At 34.1% G+C, this 15,733-nt stretch overlaps 1 protein-coding gene across 5 annotated transcripts in view; it reads left to right on the top strand.

Moving 5' to 3' along the window:
- ZFYVE16 (zinc finger FYVE-type containing 16) overlaps positions 1-15,733 on the top strand; it is a 52,605-nt gene that overhangs the window by 27,047 nt on the left and 9,825 nt on the right. For all 5 annotated transcript variants that reach the window (XM_012766799.3, XM_076008145.1, XM_012766797.3 and 2 more), the window contains 6 exons: positions 676-831; positions 1,307-1,531; positions 5,195-5,277; positions 7,140-7,244; positions 7,609-7,756; positions 10,500-10,580. In XM_012766799.3, the coding sequence (XP_012622253.1) occupies positions 676-831; positions 1,307-1,531; positions 5,195-5,277; positions 7,140-7,244; positions 7,609-7,756; positions 10,500-10,580 (798 nt within the window). The remainder of the gene's footprint in view (positions 1-675; positions 832-1,306; positions 1,532-5,194; positions 5,278-7,139; positions 7,245-7,608; positions 7,757-10,499; positions 10,581-15,733) is intronic.

Consider the following 15,733-nt stretch of genomic DNA (forward strand, 5'->3'; position numbering starts at 1 on the left):
AATTATATCTTCAGGTTAGATTTTGACTGACAATGGTAAAAAATAAGCAGCATTAGATATTGGTTTTTCAGCCGGATATGAGTATAAATAAATTTTGGGGATTTATATTCAGTAAGACTTGAAATATGAGTTTCCAGGTTTTTATTAGCATCTCTCATTAATCTTAGGTTAAGGTCATGGGCTTATAGCTGAGCTATATTTTGATGCTCATGATAAAATTGATTATGTCTGCTGTAAGCTTTTTGATAAATTGAAATTTGGTGATTGAAATAAGGAGGAATCCTGATTTAGTAGCAATAAAGACAATTTTAAAATAAGTGACATGTGACCTAATTAAAAGTAAAGAAGTAAATAATCCTTAATAATTAATAATCCTCACTACTCAATAGTGCATTTATCAGCTTTTCATTCTCTTTGGAACTAACCTAATTCTTACACACTACATTTCAGCATTTAATGAACCTTTTATTTTAATGTTATTTATTAATTAATTCCATAAGATAATCCTTTTTCAATTTTTATATAAATCTTATACAATTCATTTTAAAGTTTTTGTGAGGAGAATTTGGGGAAAATGAGGAATTTGAAAAGTTTTGCATCATGTAAAAACAATTATTTTTAGTTGTTTTGGTTAATAGAAGTTGAATTTATAGTTGTATGCTTTTATCACTTAAGATTCCTCAGACAAATATTGGTACTTCTCTACCAATGGATTACATGGCTTGGGACAGGCAGAAATTGTTATTCTCTTGTTACGTTTGCCAAATGAAGATACTATTCCTAAGGACATCTTCAGACTATTTATTACCATATATAAGGATGCTCTAAAAGGTAAAGCATTTTATTTTGAACTGTTCAAACTAGGAGATGGATAAATGAGTTAAAGGCATTTATGCTTTTGGTTATGCAGACTATACTAAAGATTTATTTTGTGAAGAGATTGCTGATTTCTTAAAATATCTTAATCATTTTCAGTCTTCTTAAAATCTAGCATTTTAGGTGATTAGCGTCTACACACAGATTTTTTGAATTTAAAAAATGGAAATATATTTGCCTTGATTTTTTTAATGGGTCTATATAATTTTCTTACATCTGCAAATCTCTAGGATTAACTGAGTTTTGTGTGCAGAAGATATTCATAGATGTTTCTTTAAGAGTGGAAATAAAAAAGAGTGGAAATAAGAAACAAAAATTCTACATTGCCTTTACTTAAGAAGGTTTATATTGAAATATTCAAACTCAGAACGTTTCTTCAAAACAGTAGCAAAATAATTTAACATCTTCTTATCAATGATTTTATTTCCAGGAAAATATATAGGAAACTTGGACAATATTACCTTTACTGAGAGTTTTCTCAGTAGCAAGGATCATGGAGGATTCCTATTTATTACACCTACTTTTCAGAAACTTGATGATCTCCCATTACCGAATAATCCTTTTCTGTGTGGAATTCTTATCCAGAAGCTGGAGATTCCGTGGGCAAAAGTTTTTCCTATGCGTTTAATGTTGAGATTGGGTGCAGAATATAAAAGTAAGTTTAGAATATAATAAGTTAATATAAAGATATTTATATACTTAATATAAAGGTAAGTTTTAGAATAGTAAGTTAAATTATATATTTTCAAATATATTGAATGTAAAATAAGAATTTCAGGGAAATCATTAAAATCAATTTTTTTTTCTTTTGAAACAGAGTCTCACTCTGTTGCCCAGGCTAGAGTGCCATGGCGTCAGCCTAGCTCACAGCAACCTCAAACTCCTGGGCTCAAGCAATCCTCCTGCTTCAGCCTCCCAAGTAGCTGGGCCTACAGGAATGCGCCACCAATGCCTGGCAGATTTTTTCTATGTATTTTCAGTTGTCCGGCTAATTTCTTTTTTTTTTTTTTTTTTTGAGACAGAGTCTCACTTTGTTGCCTAGGCTAGAGTGAGTGCCGTGGCGTCAGCCTAGCTTACAGCAACCTCAAACTCCTGGGCTCAAGCAATCCTGCTGCCTCAGCCTCCCAAGTAGCTGGGACTACAGGCATGTGCCACCATGCCCAGCTAATTTTTTACATATATATTAGTTGGCCAATTAATGTCTTTCTATTTATAGCAGAGACGGGGTCTTGCTCTTGCTCAGGCTGGTCTTGAACTCCTGACCTCGAGTGAACCTCCTGCCCTCGAGCGAGCTCCCACCTCGGCCGCCCAGAGTGCTAGGATTACAGGTGTGAGGCACCACGCCCCAGCCTAAAATCAATTTTTAATGGATTAATAGAGCTACTTTTGGTGAACTTTTAAAATTACAAAACAACGTTCTTCTATATACAAGTTAGTCTAGATAGCTGTGGTATGTCATGAAGTTTGTAGATGTTTATAAATTATTATATTACTTTACCTTACATTTTTTTTTTTTTTATGTCAGAACAAAATAGAAAACTTTGATAGAACCAGTTAAATAATCCCTATCTGAAATTCTTTGGAACAGAAGTTTTTTTGGAATTTAGACTTTTTTCAGATTTTAAAATATTTGCAGAATACATACCAGTTGAGTATCCCAAATCCCAAATCTGAAATGTTCCAGTGAACATTTCCTTTGAGCATGATGCTGGCATTCAAAAATTTTCAGATTTTAGTGCATTTCAGATTTTTAGAATAAGGATGCTCAACCTGTATTTTGCTAAAATTTTCTTAAAAGCATGTACTATTGGGAGTTTATTATGTTGCCTACGTATTAGGAAGGTAAATTACCGCCCCTTTCAATTTGTCTGCATCATAAAGCCAAGCATAAAGGATTTTTGGATTATCAGAGCTGCTGATTCAGTTACTGATTACAATCAAGAGTTAACTATTTTTATGTAAGGTGGTACTTAAAAATAGTGGTTGTTATTTTTCTAAGCTTGATTTTCTTATTTTTATATTCCTGATATTTATAACTCAAAAGTGATGTAGACTGTATTGCTTATGTATATGTATACATGTGTGTATTTACATATCTACCCTTGATACAACTGGAGATTTTAAAGCTGTTGTGATGGTCTAGGTTTATGTATATTGTTATTTCAAAGTCAAAATCATTTCTAGTATTAAATTCTTTTGAATTCCTCCCATGTCTTTTATCTCTGACTTTTTAAAAGAAATAATTTATTGCAAGTGAATACATCACATTTAATGAAATTTTAGGCATTTGATTCTAATACAATTTAATAGATATTTTCTTGAAGGAAAATTAAATGTAGGGAAATTTAAAAGTGTTCATTACTATTTTAGAATGAGCAAATTCAGTGAAAGATATTCATTTAAATCCCTCTACTTGGCAAATTTTATTAAACTCTGTGATTTTGTGGGGTGGTTCCTTACCATTTAAGATTTAAACATGTGATGCTATTAACTTGTATAAAAAGTAGCAAAATTTAACTTTCACCTCAGGTTTTATGCTGTGTGAACCAAAGAGCTTAAGAAGTTTCATTCTAAGCTACATTTCCTCCAGCCCAGTATTTTGTCTCTGATGTTAATATTTGAATGATGTTTTTATGGAAGATTAGGGCAATATACTAGCTAATCAAATAATTATGGAACATATAATCTGTAAATATGGCCAGTAGCATGTCTAGATAGTAAGTTTGGTTTTCTCACACTAAAGGTTGGAAAATCACAGAGCAGTATGAGGGACTTCTCAAAAGAACACAAGGGTTGAAACTGCAAAGCTCTGATAGCTGTTTGTTAGTCATAAGGGAAAATCATCAGTTATACATAGAAGTTAATTAGTCCCAGCTGTTTTCTGAATTCTTTATGTTCTGCTCTATTTTAGATAGACTGGTACCCATGCCTCTTTAGATATGAACTTGGGTGGGGGTGTGTGTGCATTTTGTTATTGATGTAATAATGTACATATGAAAAGCTAATGGCAAATGTTAAGAGTCCCAAGATTAACAACTGAAGATACCTGGCTCAAATTAGTAATTTTCAAATGTTTTTGAAAATATCTGTGCTTTAATGTTGAGACCACTTGTTTTGAATATCATTAAATGCTGGATTAGATAATTTATGAGGTCCCTTTGTAATTGCTAATATGTCATTCTAAGCTATAACCTATTGAGTGCTTTAAATAAAATTACCTCTGTCAGATTGCAAAGGATGCTCCCTCATCCATAGAAGGATGAGGTAAAAAGTTGGTATTTACCTTAATCATGTCCTTTATCATTATGATGTCTTTTAACACTAATGTCTAGACCCTCTGTCCCCCAAATAATTTAATCGCTCATTTTAGAATTACAAAATATGTTTGTACTGTTAATGTGATTACTTTGACTTAGGTCTTTAACATAGATGTTGGGTATGTGGTGTTTTCTTAGAATTTTAAGGGAGTATATTTTTATAATAGGTACTAGAGAGGTTAGTTTGCTTATGACCTAAGCTGAGAACTGAAGGTTAAAAATGTGTCTGCTCTTTATCATCATAGAAATAGTCTTGCCTCCCTTTTTTCACCTTCCTTTTCTTTCAGAGTGCCTGCTACATTGCCAGCATGGTATCTCTTTCTTTTTGGTGTCTAGTATTTATAGTGCCCTAAAGAAAGAGAAAAGTTATTAGGTAACAGACCCCACATTCCTTCCCTTATTCTACGTGGGTTTCTCTGACTCTCTATGTTCCTTTTATCATGCTGAACCAAGAACTATAAAAGTTTACTACCGTTCATAAATTAACACAATTGGATATTAACTATAAATGCCTCAAAAATCTTTAAATCTTTGTATATCTCTTTACATTATCAGAATTTTATAGGAGCCTAGCCCATTCTTGTAGTTTTCCACCCCCCCCTAATTTTATGGAAACATGTATAATGAAAAGATTAAATGCTCTGGAATCAGGGGAGCCTAGTTTCAAATCTGTTTCACCAATTATTAACTTAGATACTGTGGTCAAATTTATTAATTTTTGCATCTCACTGAGAAAGTTCTTCATTTAAGAAATAGATGTAGACACATTTACTCATTAGGTTGTTGTTGGATTTAAATGAAATAATTTATGTAAAGTTTTCTTTTCAATGTAGCATCTAGGAGATATATAGTAAGGGTTAATGCCATCTCTCACTTTTCCCTAAGAACTGTTTGGGTGGTATTTATATATAATATTTGTTTGAAAAATAAGAATTAAAGATAAATTCAAGAATTTTTTTGGTTTTTGTTGATAGTAACCAATTTTCCTTTCTTATGTATAGCATATCCTGCTCCTCTAACAAGTATCAGAGGCCGTAAACCTCTTTTTGGAGAAATAGGACACACTATTATGAACTTACTTGTTGTGAGTATTGAACTATTTTATTAAAGTATCTATTATTATGTTAGTATTATTTATACTATTTAATATAAAGTATGTTTATACCGTTACTTTAAACGTTTATTTGGCAAGTTTTACACATTTATATTTTCTTAATTTAATTTGGCATATTTAGTATTGTGAAAAGTTGATTTATAATAAATCCTAATTCATTTAACATAAATGGACTCTGTTTTTGATGAATTGCTCTTTTTTTTTTTTTTTGAGACAGAGTCTCGCTTTGTTGCCCAGGCTAGTGTGAGTGCCGTGGCGTCAGCCTAGCTCACAGCAACCTCAAATTCCTGGGCTCGAGCGATCCTTCTGTCTCAGCCTCCCGAGTAGCTGGGACTACAGGCATGCGCCACCATGCCCGGCTAATTTTTTATATATATATCAGTTGGCCAATTAGTTTCTTTCTATTTATAGTAGAGATGGGGTCTCGCTCTTGCTCAGGCTGGTTTTGAACTCCTGACCTCTTGAGCAATCCGCCCGCCTCAGCCTCCCAGAGAGCTAGGATTACAGGCGTGAGCCACCGCGCCCGGCCTGAATTGCTCTTTTAAAACATAATATCTCCTCATTTATGTATACCTGATTCTCATTGGCTTTTGATTCATTCTGCTGTAGTTCTTACATGTTTAGGTAATATAAGATGTCTAAACAGACCTCTAGTGTTGTTGAAGCTTTAGTAAAAGTGTTAGTAAAGTCAGTCTGGTGATTTTGAGCAAATTATAGCCTTAGTTTCCTCATTTATAATAGGAAGTATTGGATTAGATGATATTTGAGGTTCCCTTCCACCTATATTTTTTATAATTTCCTGTTTATCTGTTACCATAGAAAAACATTTCAGTGGATTCACTTTTATTTATCCATGTCTGTTTTGAAGATCTTTTCTATCTTGGAAGATCTGTAACTAAGAAGTAGAAATACACCCAAATACTACAAAATTCTTCCTGAGAATGATATTCTTTTTTTTTTAATTATTGATTGATTGATTGACAGAGTCTCACTCTGTTGCCCAGGCTAGAGTGCCAAGGTGTCAGCCTAGCTCACAGCAACATCAAACTCCTGGGCTCAAGCCATCCTCCTGCCTCAGCCTCCCGAGTAGCTGGGACTACAGGCATGCACCACCACACCCGGCTAATTTTTTCTCTATATATTTTTAGTTGGCCAATTAATTTCTTTCTATTTATAGTAGAGACGGAGTCTCACTCTTGCTCAGGCTGGTTTCAACTCCTGATGTTGAGTGATCTGCTCACCTCGGCCTCCCAGACTGCTAGGATTACAGGCGTGAGCCACCGTGTCGACCAATATTCTTTATTACTGTTGTGGAGGAGCTAGAAGGATTAGTTGTTCTTTTAAGGTGGTATTGGCTTTCTGGGTGGCATTTTGATGGTTATGTATCAGAACCATTAAAATGATGGATGCTCAAGCCGGGCGCGGTGGCTCACGCCTGTAATCCTAGCACTCTGGGAGGCTGAGGCGGGCGGATTGCTCGAGGTCAGGAGTTTGAAACCAGCCTGAGCAAGAGCGAGACACCGTCTCTACTATAAATAGAAAGAAATTAATTGGCCAACTAATATATAGAGAAAATTAGCCGGGCATGGTGGCGCATGCCTGTAGTCCCAGCTACTCGGGAGGCTGAGGCAGCAGGATTGCTTGAGCCCAGGAGTTTGAGGTTGCTGTGAGCTAGGCTGACGCCATGGGACTCACTCTAGCCTGGGCAACAAAGCGAGACTCTGTCTCAAAAAAAAAAAAAAAAAAAATGATGGATGCTCTTTAAAAAGGATTTAATGGATGGGTAAATGCTTATAGACAGTTTAAGGTTTATGGAAATACTATTTTTATAGGACCTTCGAAACTACCAGTATACCTTGCATAATGTAGATCAGCTATTGATTCATATGGAAATGGGGAAAAGCTGCATAAAAATACCACGGAAAAAATATAGTGATGTAAGTATAATTGTTTTATTCAAATTTTAGTGACAGTTGTTGAACATTAGAATTCCTTAGAATTGTGTCAAATTTTCTGTTTCGAATTAGGCTATCTCATGTATTATAATAAATATTGTTTTTGAAATTGTAGAATTTGTTTACTAGTAAGTAATTTATTTCATCTTATTTTTTCATCTTTTTTCTTACTGTTTTATCTATGTATTGATTGAGGTGGTTTTATTTTAAAACATTTGTTTCTATCACATTCACAGGGAATTGTCCAGACCAAAGCTTGATAATTACAAAGCTTATCAGGATTGTGGCTCTTAGAATAGGCATATAATGTTAAATGTGTTTCTAAACAAATGGTATTGTTTTCCAGGTAATGAAAGTAATAAATTCTTCTAATGAGCATGTCATTAGCATTGGAGCTAGTTTTAGTACAGAAGCAGATTCTCACCTAGTCTGTATACAGAATGATGGAGTTTATCACACACAGGCCAACAGTGCCACTGGACATCCTAGAAAAGGTGAGCATCATGGTTCCTTCTGCTAATTTATAAAACAACTTCCATTAATAACAGTTCAAAAGGAAAAATATACATATTTATTTATTTGTTGAATTGACAGTGATAAAATAGCTCTTTTTTTTTTGAGACAGAGTCTCGCTTTGTTGCCCAGGCTAGAGTGAGTGCCATGGCATCAGCCTAGCCCACAGCAACCTCAAACTCCACCATGCCCGGCTAATTTTTTCTATATATATTAGTTGGCCAATTAATTTCTTTCTATTTATAGTAGAGACGGGATCTCGCTCTTTCTCAGGCTGGTTTTGAACTCCTGGCCTCGAGCCTCCCAGAGTGCTAGGATTACAGGCGTGAGCCACCGAGCCTGGTCTGACAGTGATAAAATAGTATGCTTTAAAATTTCAACTACACAAACAACAGATTAAAAAATTGTTTTTAACTTGTGTTTTTCTCTCTAGCTACATTAGGCTTAAAAACTTGGAAACTGTGTTTTTGATATTAGGTTTAGTGCATCCCATAGGGTGTTGTGTCTTTCTTTGAGTAATTTCTCTCTGGAATGAAGTGTTTTTGTTTTTTTTTTTTGCTACATTCTTCACATTTGTAAGGAATGAAGTGTTTCTTTCACATTTGCTCCAGCTCCTCTTAGTTGGGGGAGCATAGGGTGGATAAGGACAAAGAATGATTTATAAACTGTAAGTGTCTGGGAATATAAAAATGATAAAGATGGTGGAGTGAGCAGCATCTGTAAGCAACATTACTCTCAGGTCTGGCTGAATGGCCTTAATGACTGCTGTGATTACCAAACCCTTGTAGTAGAGGGCCTAACAAATTGAAAGTGAAATGGAAGTGGTGGCTCATGCCTGTAATCCTAGCACTCTGGGAGGCAGAGGCCGGAGGATCGCTTGAGGTCAGGAGTTCGAGACCAGCCTGAGCAAGAGCGAGACCCTGTCTCTGCTAAAAAGAGAAAGAAATTAGCGGAACAACTAAAAATATATATAAAAAAAAAAAATTAGCTGGGCATGGTGGCACATGCCTGTAGTCCCAGCTACTTGAGAGGCTAAGGCAGAAGGATTGCTTGAGCCCAGGAGTTTGAGGTTGCTGTGAGTTAGGCTGATGCCACAGCACTCTAGCCTGGGCAACAGAGTGAGACTCTGTCTCAAAAAAAAAAAAATAAGGAAGTGAGAATTCCATAAAATTAATACATTATTATAGGATAACATATTTAAAATAGTTTGACTAATAAAATTTTTATTTGCTAATTTTTATTTATTTGCTAAAATTTCTATCTGCTAACAAAATTTTTACCCTGATTATAAAACTGATGTATACACATTTGTAGCAAGATTGGAAAATATGTTTTAAAAGGTAGTAAAAGAGGCCAGACATGGTGGCTCATGCCTGTAATCCTAACACTCTGGAGGCCAAGGTGGGAAGATTGCTCAAGCTTGGGAGTGTGAGACCAGCCTGAGCAAGAGTGAGACCCCATCTCTACTAAAATAGAAAGAAATTAGCTGGACAACTAAAAATATATAGAAAAAATTAGCCAAGCATGGTGGTGCATGCCTGTAGTCCCAGCTACTCAGGAGGCTGAGGCAGGAGGATCACTTGAGCCTGGGAGTTTGAGGTTGCTGTGAGCTAGGCTGACGCCATGGCACTCTAGCCTGGGCAACAGAGTGAGACTCTGTCTCAAAAAAAAAAAAAAAGTAGTAAAAGAAAAAAGTGCCAAGATATAGCCATTATTGTATTTTCTTCTCTCATTAATAGATATGTTAAATAGATGATTTTTTTACTGGATATTAACACTTTTTATTTTGCTTTTTAACTTAATGTTATTGACTTTTTGTCATTAAGATTTAATAATTTTTAAATTTTTATTTATTGAATAGGTATATAATTATGTGAGAAAATTCTAAAGATGTAAATATTTATAGTGACAAATCTCCTTTCCTCCCTTGACCACTCAGCCATCCTCTTACTCTCCCTGCAGAAGACTAAACCAGTGTCATCAGTTCTTGTATATGCTTTCAGAGACATTTTTGCTTTAGTGTATATTGAAGCTAATATATACATATATATTATAATATCTTTCTTCCACTTTTTTAGATAAGTCATAACATTTTTTCCATTTCGTACCTTGCTTTTTTGTTATTGTTGTTAACACATATTGTTGTTAACACAATATTATTCTATGTTAGAATATAAATAGCTTTTGTGTTCCATATAACTTTCCATTTTATATGTGAACATTTAACTATTATTTATTGATGGACATAAATTTTTACCAATCCTTGGGTTTTTATAAAAATGCTACTGTGAATAACCTTGTACACATTTGAACCTGTCCATAGGATATATTCCTAGAAGTAGAATTGGTGTGTCAAACAAAACATTTATTTATAACTTGAAGATAGTTGTTACATTAGTGTTCCATAAAGGCTCTTCTGATTTCTGTACTCACCAGTAGTGAAATTTTTGATTTGCTATACTGTCACTAACACAGGCACAGACATTTAAAATAGTACGATAGTCCTGCAATTATTAGATACAAACATTAAATTATTTTTATATAGCGTTTTATCTTAATTTTGCTTAATTTGTTTTTTTGTTAGCTTTCTAATGTAAGTTGTATGGGTATAACATTTACTGCGTACTTAAAATGTGCATACTCCACATTCTGCATTTAACAAATATCATATAACATAAAAATGAACAGTTTAAAACATAAATAACTGTTACATTTCTTTATCAGTGACAGGTGCAAGTTTTGTAGTATTCAATGGAGCTCTGAAAACATCTTCAGGATTTCTTGCTAAGTCCAGCATTGTTGAAGGTATGAGTTTCATTTTTAAGGTTTTAATGTAGAATTGTTTTTCCATTACTATCTAAAAATGTATTTGATACTTACAAAAGGATCTATATATAAGCTATAAAGCACAGTATCACAAATTTATGTGAAATCATCACCCAGCCTAAGATCTAGAGCGTGACCAATAATTTGGGTCCACTGATAACTTCTTCCTTCATTCCCCAAGAATTAGCTAGTAGGGCCGGGCGCAGTGGCTCACGCCAGTAATCCTGGCACTCTGGGAGGCCGAGGCGGGTGGATAGCTCGAGGTCAGGAGTTCAAAACCAGCCTGAGCAAGAGCAAGACCCCATCTCTACTATAAATAGAAAGACATTAATTGGCCAACTAATATGGATATAAAATTAGCTGGGCATGGTGGCGCATGCCTGTAGTCTCAGCCACTTGGGAGGCTGAGGCAGGAGGATTGCTTGAGCCCAGGAGTCTGAGGTTGCTGTGAGCGAGGCTGACGCCATGGCACTCACTCTAGCCTGGACAACAAAGCAAGACTCTGTCTCAAAAAAAAAAAAAAAAAAAAGAATTAGCTAGTAGACTAAATACAGTGTTTATCAGTCTCTTGCTTAATTTTTTTTTACTCTGTGTATACATATGCCTAAACAATATATTGTTTATACTTATTTAGGAGATACATATTAATCAAAGTGATACCATTCTTCACATAGTCATATGGGACTTCCAGTTTTCGCACATTAATTTCTAAACTTTATGCATATTATTGCCTACAACTATAGCTTATTCATTTTCAGTGCTATTAAATATTTTGTGAATGTGTGACAGTATATTCATCTCTTGATCATGAACTTCTGGATTTTCACTGTTATCAAAGAGTGGTGCTAATAGCATTCTCATTTCTGTATGTGGACACTGGACACGTGTCCAGGAGTTTCTATATCCAGGAGCAGAATTTCTGGGCCAATAGATTAGTAAATGTTCAACTTTACAAGATATTGCTAAGTTTTTTCCAGAGTGGTTGTGCCAATTTATATTACCATCAGAATATATAAGATTTCCCATTAATCTACATATTCTCCACTGTCATAGTATCAGGCTACTTAATTTGTGTATATCTGGTAAGTATCTCTCAATATGGTCATAATTAGTATATTCCTAGTTACTAATAAGTAGAACATCTTCTTACATATTTATTGGTCATATATGTTAATACTTCAATGAAATATCTGTTCATATCTTTTACCCATTTTTCATTGTATTGTGTTCTGTCTTTTTTTAACTGACTTTTAATTATATTATTTTATACATTTTAGATTGACCTACCCCCATTTTTATAGTATCTTTTAAAATAGAAGTTCCTATTTTAATATGGTATAATTTATTAATCTTTTATGATTAATATTTTTTATTTAAGAAATCTTTTTATTGTACCGTTAGAAAGATATTCTCCTATATTGTCCCTGAAGATTTAAAGTTTTGCCTGTCACATATAAGTCCTTAATGAATCTGGAATTTATTTTTATGTATTGTGTGAGGTAGGAATCCAGTGACATTTTTCTCCCATCTGAATAGGGATTGATCCAGCATGAGTGATTGAATAGTCCCCCAGTAATCTGTAATGCCACCTCTGTCACGTAGCACATTTTATTAAAAATCTGTTTCTGGGCTGTGTTCTTAGCCTTTTGTTATTAGTTTGGCCAGTTTGTTTAACTCTGCACTGGTACCATACTATTTTATTTTTATTTTTAACATTTACTATGGTAAACATCAAACATATAAAAGTAAAAAGAATGATATAATAAACCATATGGAACCATCATCTAATAATTATCAGCTTATGGACAAATCTTACTGTATTAATACCCTTACCTACTCTCCCCTCGTTGGATTATTTTAGTGATATCATTTCATTCACAAATAGTACATATTTTTAAAAAAAAGTCTTTTCAGAAACATAACCATAATACTATAGGTTGAACATTCCAAATCCAAAAATCCGAAATCTGAAATGCACCCAAATCCAAAACTTTTGAGAATTGACATATCACTCAAAGAAAGTGTTCATTGGAACACTTCAGATTTCACATTTTTGATTTTAGATGCTCAGCCAGTAAGTATATTGCAAATATTCCAAAATCTGAAAAATCCATAATCCGAAACACTTCTGGCCCCAAGCATTTCAGATGAAGGACACTCAACCTATATTATCACACCTACATATATTATCAATTCCTCTATTTCTAATCAGCAGTCCGATTTTCTCCATTTTTTCACCTTTTAAAAGTTTTTGCAAATCAGTATCCAAATAAGATTCAATCACTGCAAATGAGTGATTAAAATGACTACTCTTTTAATTATATCTATTTTCAGTTCTTCTTATAATTACCCTATCTTAATCAGTTTGGGCTGCCATAACAAAATACCATAGAATGGGTGGTTTAAACAACATAAATTTATTTTCTTACAGTTCTGAAGGCTAGAAGTCCAAGACCAAGGTGCCAGTGGGGTTGGCTTCTGGTGAGGCCTGTCTTCTTGGCTTGTAGGGGGCTCCTTACTGTGTCCTCACGTGCCTTTTCTCTATGTATACACTCACAAAGAGAGCAAGCTCTGGTGTCTCTCTCTTCCTCTTCTCATAAGGACACCAGTCCTTTCAGATTAAGGCCCCACCTTTATGACTTCGTTTAACCTTAATTATCTCATTAAAGGCCCAGTTCCAAAATACAGTCACATTGAGGGTTAGGACTTCAACATATGAATTTTGGGGGTAACACAGTTCAGTCCACAGCATTTAGATTTTCTAGTTCTTCTTGAATCAATTATGATAGTATGTGTCTTTCTAAAAATTTATCCATTTCATCTAGGTTATCTAATTTGTTGGTATGCAGTTCATACCATTCCCTTATAATCCTTTTTATTTTTGTAAGGTTGGTGGTAATGACCCCTCATTCATTGCTGATTTTACTAGTTTGAATCTTCTCTCTTTTTTCCTTGGTCAGTCTAGTAAAGGTTTGTCAATTATTTTTGGTTCTCTGTTTCTCTCCTGCTGCATTCTTTTGTGTTAAATAGATAATTTCTACTGTACTATTTTAATTCACTTGTCACTTCCTTTAGTATGTGTCTTTAATGTTTTTAAATTTTTTATTCAATTTTTTTGAGGAGAAGGAAAAAGGAGTTTATTAATTTGCTTGCAAATGAGGAGGTTGGCCCATCTCAAAGTACCAATGTCCTGCCTCTCAGCAGAAGTACAGAGCTTATAAAGGTTCTGATTAATCCCGTAATCCTATCTTTGTCTGCTGGCATTCATTCATCTGAACCTGCCTTTGTTTCCTTCTCATTTGTGAAGGATTTTTGCTTGATATACAATTCTGCTTTAAAAATTTAATTTTCTGTTAATATGTTAAAGATGCCATTTCATTGTCTCTGCCCTCCATTGTTTTGTTTCTTTTCTTTTTTAGTTTTATTTTATTATGATGAGAATATTTAATATGTGATCTATCCTCTTAACAAATTTTTCAGAGTGTAATACATTATTTGTTGGCAATAGGTACAATGTTGTACAACATATCTCTACAGCTTATCCATCTTGCTTTACTAAAACTTTATACCTATTGATTAGTAACTCCCATTTCCCCTCCCTCCAGCCCCTAGCAACTGCCATTCCACTCTTTGATTTTTTTTATAAATTTGACTATTTTAGATATTTCACATAAGTGGAAGCATGCAGTATTTGTCTTTCTGTGACTGGTTTACTTCACTTAGTGTCCTTAGGGTTTATCCATGTTATTACATATTGCAGTTTCCATCTTTTTTGAAGCTGAATAATACTCCATTGTATGTATACACCACATTTACTTTATTCCTCTCTCAATGGACATTTAGGTTGTTTCCACATCTTGCTTATTTTGACTAATGCTGCGGTGAACACAGGAATGCTTATATCTCTTTGAGATCCTGATTTCAGTTGTTTTGGATAAATACACAGATGTAGCATTGCTGGCTCATATGGTAGATATGTTTTTAATTTTTTGAGAAACCTCTAGACTCCAAATTATTGCTAATAAAAGTCAGCAATAACTTTATATTTGTTTCCTTGTATTTAATGTATTCTTTTCTTAGTCTGTTTTTGAGATAGCTTCTTTTTTTTTTCCTCTTTTTTTTTTCAGAGTATTATGGGAGTATAAATGTTTAGGTTACATATATTGCCTTTGCACCACCCGAGTCAGAGCTACACATGTGCCCATTTTCCAAACAATGTACACCTCACCTGTTAGGTGTGAATATACCCATCCTCTCCTCCCCCCCCCACCTGCCTGACACCCAGTGAATGTCACTTCCATATGTGCACATAAGTGTTGCTCAATTAGTACCAATTTGACAGTGAGTGTATGCGGTGCTTATTTTTCCATTCTTGTTCTACTTCACTTTGGAGAATAGTGCAAGAGGTGTTAGTTCACCATTCTCATCTTTTGTTTTTATCATCTTAACCGTGGTTATGTGGTTGTCTTTGCGTCTATCCTGATTGGCATTTATTGGGTGTCAGTATCTTTCATCAAATTTGGGGAATTTGTTACCATTACTTTTTTTTGTCCCAATCTTTGTTCTCTTTCTGGGACTGTGTGTATGTGTGTGTGTGTTAGACTTTTATATCATCTCACAGTCCTCGATGCTCTGCTCATTTTTTCTTCAGTCTTTTTTCTTTGTGTTCTTCAGATTGGATACTTTTTATTGGTCTTCAAGGTCTCTGATTCTTTCTTTTGGCATCTTCAGTCTACTATTAAGCCTATCCATTGAGTTTTCATTCAGTTAAATTGTACTTTTCAGTTCTAGAATTTATTTTTGTTTCTTATTCCAGTTTCTATTTCTCTGTTAAGATTTATTATACGTTTATTCATTTAGCCCATATTTGCTTTTTATACTTTGTATATGCTCCCTTTAGATCTTCGCATATATTTAAAATAACTGTTTTAAAATGTCTGTGTGCTTAATTGACCATCTTGTGGTTGGTTTTGGTTGCTGGGGGGAGGGGGAGGGGGATCATATTTTTCTGTTTCTAGTAATTATTGATTGTATATTTTTCATTATTGATATGCTTTAGATAACTTTAGATTCTATTAGTTTTTGCTGAAGAAGATTTACTTATGTTTTAGCGGGCAATTTCATGGTTGAAC

The sequence above is a fragment of the Microcebus murinus genome, chromosome 11 (genome assembly GCF_040939455.1).
Source record: "Microcebus murinus isolate Inina chromosome 11, M.murinus_Inina_mat1.0, whole genome shotgun sequence".
Taxonomy (NCBI): domain Eukaryota; kingdom Metazoa; phylum Chordata; class Mammalia; order Primates; family Cheirogaleidae; genus Microcebus; species Microcebus murinus.